We start from the raw sequence: 6,893 nt of genomic DNA, 5'->3' as shown, positions 1-6,893 counted from the left end.
TTACCGCGACAAGTTACCTGGTGAAATTACTAGACCCTGTCAGACTGTGCAACCAGTCAAACCCCAGTATGTGCACCTCTAAATAGGACCCATTACTTCCATATTGGGGGTCGATTGGTCCATCAATAAATTGGAAGTCTTGTATCTCTTGTAAGTAGTCGCTAGGCGTTCTATAGAGATTTGAGCATTAAGAGCTATACCACTTGTACTTTAAAACTTTGTACTTTTGAACCAGTTTATGATTATGAACCTTTTATGTCACCTAAAGTCTTTCACTTCAATTCAGTTGTCTGTCAGACTTTTCCTTTTGGTCTTCTGAAGTTTGATCCTGTTCATCTGATTTGATCCGACTCTGAAATTCTAACCCTGGAATAACTATCAAGTGACCAGCTCATTCCACGAAAGGGGGCTCTAAGTCATCCTACATTGTTGGGGGACTTTCAGAAGGCAATAAGAGCTGAGTCTTCTTGTATATCATTAGCGGGATTAATACGATTAAGTAAATTCTATTGTATTGCGTTCTTACACGTGAACTAGTTAATAGCACGATGAAGGGAACTTGAAGCCGAAATCTATGTAGTGCAGCAAATACAACTTTTTTCGTTTGCACTACGTGTATTATGGGGCATCGCATTTTCTTACATGGCGTTGGTCACCACTAATTCCAGAAGAAGGAGACTTTTTCCCTTTCTTTCCATTTCTGCCTTCGAATATGGACTAGTAGGATTGCCTTGTAGAGATCGATTTTACTAAATTCTAAATGCCTAGCAGGACTCGGCTCTAACAGTCTAACTACTTGGAAGTACAATATGCATGAATGATGATGATGAAACATGATAAGTTCCGACAATGTGGGACAACTGTTGGGAACTTGGGAAGTTGCGAAGGTTCCAACTTCCGTCGCATTTTTTCCCCGACGACGAGGCATCACACACGCCCAACACTAACGAACCACAGCTCGAGCTTCAGCTTCAATGGCTAGAGGCGCTCTGTATTTGCAGTCATCGGGCGCAGCCTCCCCTTCGATTGCAGCAGGGCAGGCCAGCGGCAGCAACAGCAACAGCCACTGCGACAAGGACCGTGACCCCCAGGCGGCAGATCAAGGCGGTACAGAAGCAGAGGAGCTTCTGTACCTGGCGCATCAAGGCTGCGTCGCCCAAATTGAGAGCTTGCTTTCCCAGGGCCTTGTTTCGGTTAATTACCCTGATTATGAAAGGCGCACCGCCCTCCACATTGCTGCTTGTGAGGGTCACCTTGATGTTGTCCGCCTCCTCATCTCGAAGGGAGCTGACGTCAACGCTTCTGATAACTGGAATAGTACTGTAAGTCTGCCTCTCCTTCTCCCTTGGTTCATCGGAATTATTTTCTGACCGATTTCTAAGCCCAAGTCCATGTGGAGGATAGTGAATAAATACCAGAATGCTATGCGAGTAATACATTTTGAGTAGCTTGTGCAAGAAAATGTTCTTGGTGCAGCATCAAAATATATTTTGTAGTGTGTTCAAGTTATGATGGCCTTAGCTTTGAGTGTGCTCTGCAAACAAGTTTTGATCATTAAATTGTAGTGTCTACAAGTTATTGGTGGTCTAGCTTTGAGCTCTTTTTGTGTAGCCCCTAGATGATGCAGAACACTACCAAAACGGTGATGTTTGCAGGCTTTTGATTGAACATGGAGCAAAATCAAATGTAAATTCACGCCCATTTTAGGATTTGTCATATTTTTTGCTTCCTTAGTACTTTTCACGGTTGTTATTCTCATCTGGGAATCATGTTATGCAGCGGAAATCGTCTCTACAGGTTCAGATCTCTCTCCCAGTTTCAGAATACGAGGTGAATCCTGCAGAATTGCAGTATCTAGACAAGACATTCACAAAGGTAGCATGCCTTTCTGTACTTGTTCGTATTATGTAATGCGAAGAACTGCAGAATACTTTATTTAGTGGAGCTGCTCTGTGCCATTCTGCTCTACAAGACTTTCTCAAAGTTTCAGCTTGTAAAGGGCTGCTGAAAGGTTTACATCTTCAGCTTCTCTGCCCTCTTCTCCATTGTGATGAATATCATCCAGCTCAAACTTACGCAAGAACCCTAAAGAGCATTAATTTTCCATTCGAAAGGTCTTGTCAATAGACTACAGGATATTTAGCACTGCTTGCTTTGACAATGTCTGGAGGAGTTTTGTGACATTAGTTCAACTTCATAGCTCTGCTTTTATCAGTTTCTATTTGCAGAAGTTAAGTACATCAATGTGATGGTTCCAGAGAGGATATCAGGTCGCAGCCTGGAGAGGGATTCAAGTTTTTGTCAAATGTTTCAAAGATTTGAGCTACGGCGAGAAAGCGATGTATGACATCTAACTCTTGGTTTTTGTATCAAAGATTCTTACTCAGGTCTTCAGTCATGACTGGTGTAAAGCTGGATGTAAATTGTTAGCATATGGGTTTTGTTCAAAGGGGATATTTCATTCTGACAGTTACTCTTGAGGCTACGGAGGGTCCAAACCTGTATGGATTCTTTATAGTTTAGAACTGGTTACTGGAGGAATCAGGTCTTAGTTAGGTATTGTGGATGGGCTAGGTAATTACAAGATGCTAAGAAACTGGCTGGCAGGAAAGCAAATCTGGAGCTAGATTTAATGAGGGGCAAAAGGAGTGTAACAGTGTAGGCGGGGAAACTTTCTCAAGAAACCTTGCCTGTGTATTCATGTGCTGTGTATGTGCGAGTGCATATTGTAGCTTGAGTTAGAGCCAGGCTATGACCAAGATTGCAATGCCTTGACTAAATCCTCAGTGATGGAACTGCTTTTTTGTCACAAAATACTGTACCTTGTGGGTGTCATCTGTGTAGAGCAGAGTTATAGAAATAGTACTTTGTACATAGCCACAGGGAATGTCCATTTTCAGGTCACCATTCCCAGTTTTCCCTTCCAATTTCTCGTTCCAAATCACTGTTCTGTGTCAATAATGTGAGTATCCATTACAGAAAATGGCAAGTCATGCCAATTTCTGCTCCTGGTTCCCTGTTCCAATTTTTTGTCCCTAGTAACCATGCTTTGGTAGGTTGTGGATTGTTAAAACTTCAAAGTCCTCTATTTAAGGTCACAATTTTCTGTTAGGCACCTACTAGGAGCTTTAACCTAGTAAGGGGTAACACTTTGGTGATTATGCTGCCAAACATGGGAAAGTTGGTTTAGAGCAGGATTTGCATTCGCCTCCCAATGGCAGAAAGTGGCTGGAAAAGAACCACCATCATTGCTACACTCCTGGAAAAGATCAAATATGCCCAAAGTTGCCCCTAGGGAAAGGATCAGGATTTTGGCTTGCATATCAGGAGGTACGTGTATCAATGGGAAGCTAGGAAGGTCTGACAACGTGGATGAGGGGTGAACAGGAACACCTCTCAACAGCTTTCAAAAGGCCATGGATTTGATGTTGCTATCCTGATAATCGCTTGGAGGTTACCAAGCGGCTGCACTGGACCCTTTTGCCTAGGTTCCAGAGGGGCAAAACACATAAAAAGAATTGTTATGACATAAGGAGCACAAGACAAAAGAGCATGAATGTAGAAGCGATCACATCATAATTTGAAGGCACACCTTGAACACCATGCCTCAACTTTGGAACGCTACTATACCAGGTAAAAAAGCATGAATGTAAAAGCGATTGCATCATAATTTGAAGCCACACCTTGAACACCATGCCTAACTTTGGAACCATGGAGCTACTATACCAGGTAAGCAAACCCAAAAAGAAGGCACTAAGTCGGATAGAACAAGGTCTGAAGCTGGGACGCCTTATAAATTGAAGCACCACAAGTTGGAAAGATTAGGAGAGGTAGATGTTTGCCAACATTTGTTAAATTTGATGTGATGCATCAAAATGCTAGCATGGAATGTAAGCTAATATTGTGCTCCCAAGCCAATCTGAGAGAGGGAGAGACCCTAGTTACAAATTTATAGGCCCATGGCCTTCAGAAAAGCAGTACATGAAAAGCTTCAAGTTCTAAAAGCATCCCCGACTCAAAAGCTAGCGCTCAAGATTGCCAACACGAATCGCAAAAATCCGTACGGTGCCACGTCAGCAGTCAGCGTTGTGAGCGGGATGGAAACACACACAACGCCTGTATGATCACGTGACACACACTGTGGGATAATACACACACACACTATGGAGCACCACTCGGCTTACACAACCCACCTGGCCGAGACAGGAAACACACCGATGGAGTGAGAGGAGAGAGACTATCCATTTACCCACTCAACACAGAGAGACACACACACACACACCCAAAAAACTCAGCTCAAAGAGAAAGATTTATGATGTTTAGATACAATTGAGCTTGGGCCAACACCAATGGGGCAAATAGCTCACACATTATGGATGAAATATGCCAGATACAATCACAAATTGGAGTTGAGACTTTGCTCACAGGAGAAACTTACATAGTTAAAACGACAGGAAAAAGTGAGGAATTTGGCAAAATGGACAACGCCATTGTGTCTGGAACGGTCAAAAACCTAGTCTACAATATCAAAGTGCTTAAATCCGACCTCGAATGAGCAGTTTATGGCCAAAACAGGCTCCAAAAACAACAAAAACTCAGTTGCGGCTGTTCCTCCTCTTCTCTCCACGTTTTGCTGGTATTTTTCTCAGGTTTTTCAGTGTCCACACTTCACTTTATCCCTTGGGCACCTTTGGCCTTTAGATTTACCTCAAACGGAGGCCAATAACTGGCCACAGTGCATTTTTGTTACCTTTTTGCATCATTCGCATACTTGGCACTTAACTTTTTTCAATAATGCATCCCGCAATCACGTGAAGTGCCCCCCAAATACAGTTCTCATGATGACCTTTTCCATAATTCATCACAAGAAAACACCACACCTATGATGTGTCCGTACTTATCCACGTGCAAGTCTTGACCCCATTCGACCTCCTGACGCCACTGGATGTCATCTGATGCACCCTCTTATCTCATGTTGTCGGCCCGCGGATAGCTTTCTCGAGAAGTTTTACGCGCTACCAACTCCTCATTATTATAGAAAAAACACATTGGTACTGGTGATAATGAAAATCGATGTACTATGTACACGCTATCCTACCTGTATACATGTGGCCCCACGCAATCACTTGACTCTGGAAAATGGGCAACCCTTATTCGATGCACCATGCATATGTATGTACATATGCACAATCACTTCTTCTAAAAAACTCGTAACATAATTTACCCATTCCCTAGCCTGCTAGATCATTCATGATCAGCAGCAGTAAAAAGAGATATGAGACTTGCCGCGTCACAGGTCTCCTCATCCCTCATATACATTACTTGCTCTGCAGACAACTCATCTTGCTCCACCCTCATTAATTTAGCATGATATAATTTAAGACGCAATCCATTTACCCTTGACTTATGTAGAATCCCCTCCAGGTTAGCTAGCTGATTATGTACCATTCGGAAAACACTCCACTACCTTGAAAGGGCCTTTCCACTTAATTTGAAACTTCTTTTGGAATGTCTTGTCCAGCTTACTGTTGTAGTGCAAAACTAAGTCATGTTTCTTGCTACCCTTACTTTTGACCTTTTCATTTATCTTTTCTAAATCCTTATCTTGCATCTGCCCATAATGTTCCAATGCACTCATCCTATCCAGCTGAACCTCTTGTAATTATAAGAGCCTCTCTTTGAATGCATCACTGGACTGCCCAAGCAACTTTTCTAACATCTTGACCGCAGGCAACTCTACTTCCACAGGCAATAGTGCTTCCTTTTCATATACCAAATGAAATGGAGTAAACCCTGTACCTGTCTTCACCGAAGTACGGGAAGCGCACTAGGCAATTCCAAATCCCAATTCTTTCCTTGGTGCTCTGTCACTTTCGAAAGAATTTGTACCAACTCACCATTGAATCTTTCATTTAAGCCATTACACTGCGGGTAATAAAGAGTGGTATGCTGGTGCCTAATCTTCATCTTCGCGCATAAAAAGTCTAATAGTTTAGCTCTAAATCCTGGCCTCTTGTCCGAAAGTAGCTCTAGTGGCACCCTAAACTTGCAACATATTTCATTGTACACAAATTTTGCCACATCCTTTGCAGTGACTTGTTTTACTGCTATAGCCTCTGTCCAGCTAGAGAGATAGTCCACTGCAGTCAAAATATAGCTTTTGTCCCTGCTTGTGATATAGGTAACGGGCCTATTGCATCAATCCCCCACTTTTCAAACACATCAAACGTCATAATGGTTTTTTGTAGCTCTGGCTTCAACACTCTCTTCCCAAAGGACACCTATTGCAAGACCTACACCAATGGTGAACATCCTTGTGCAAACTAGGCCATACATACCCTTCTTGCAAGATCTTATGCAAGGTGATCTTTAGAGCAAAATGTCCGCCACATGCGCCTTCATGATTCTCTTCCAACACTCTATAAAGCTCCTCCCGCCAAGGTACACGTCTTAACATGAGGTTAACCCCTTTCATGTACAAGACATCACCAATCAATTTGTACCTGTACGCTCTACGCACAAAACCATACTTCTTAGACTTTTGAATGTCCTTCGAAATGATTCCTGTTAGCAAAAACTGCTCTTCTTGAGCCAAACTTTCCTGGTCATGATAAAGAGGTAAATTGGTCCTCAACACAAATAGCTCCTCAATCATGCTTTGAGCTGCCTCTCCATTTAGAGCACGTTCAATGTGTCTGATGCTCCATGCTTCAAACTTTTTTAACAGGCCTTTAATTTTGAAACACATTTCCTTCAATGAGGTGTTCTTACTCTTCCACACACCCAACACTTGCTTCACAATTAACAAGGCATCATCTTTTATGATCAACCTGCTTCAAACAAATATTTAATCCGGCTTCCAATGTAGCATATTCAGCCTCATTGTTACTATG

At 42.5% G+C, this 6,893-nt stretch overlaps 1 protein-coding gene across 2 annotated transcripts in view; it reads left to right on the top strand.

Annotated features, from left to right (window-relative positions):
• The first annotated feature begins 863 nt into the window (after positions 1-863).
• The window catches only part of LOC147451411 (serine/threonine-protein kinase 12-like), an 82,271-nt gene continuing 76,241 nt past the window's right edge, over positions 864-6,893 (top strand). Inside the window, exons 1-4 of one of the 2 annotated variants that reach the window (XM_086520321.1) lie at positions 864-1,322; positions 1,612-1,686; positions 1,780-1,875; positions 2,259-2,341. In XM_086520321.1, coding sequence (XP_086376447.1) covers positions 975-1,322; positions 1,612-1,686; positions 1,780-1,875; positions 2,259-2,341 — 602 coding nt within the window. In that variant the 5' untranslated portion in view covers positions 864-974. The remainder of the gene's footprint in view (positions 1,323-1,611; positions 1,687-1,779; positions 1,876-2,258; positions 2,342-6,893) is intronic. The other variant, XM_086520322.1, reaches the window with a different exon arrangement.

This window comes from Adiantum capillus-veneris, chromosome 9 (genome assembly GCF_014529385.1).
Source record: "Adiantum capillus-veneris isolate H3 chromosome 9, ASM1452938v2, whole genome shotgun sequence".
Classification (NCBI taxonomy): domain Eukaryota; kingdom Viridiplantae; phylum Streptophyta; class Polypodiopsida; order Polypodiales; family Pteridaceae; genus Adiantum; species Adiantum capillus-veneris.
Note: the sequence above shows the minus strand (reverse complement) of the source record. Positions and strands in the feature narration are given on the sequence as shown.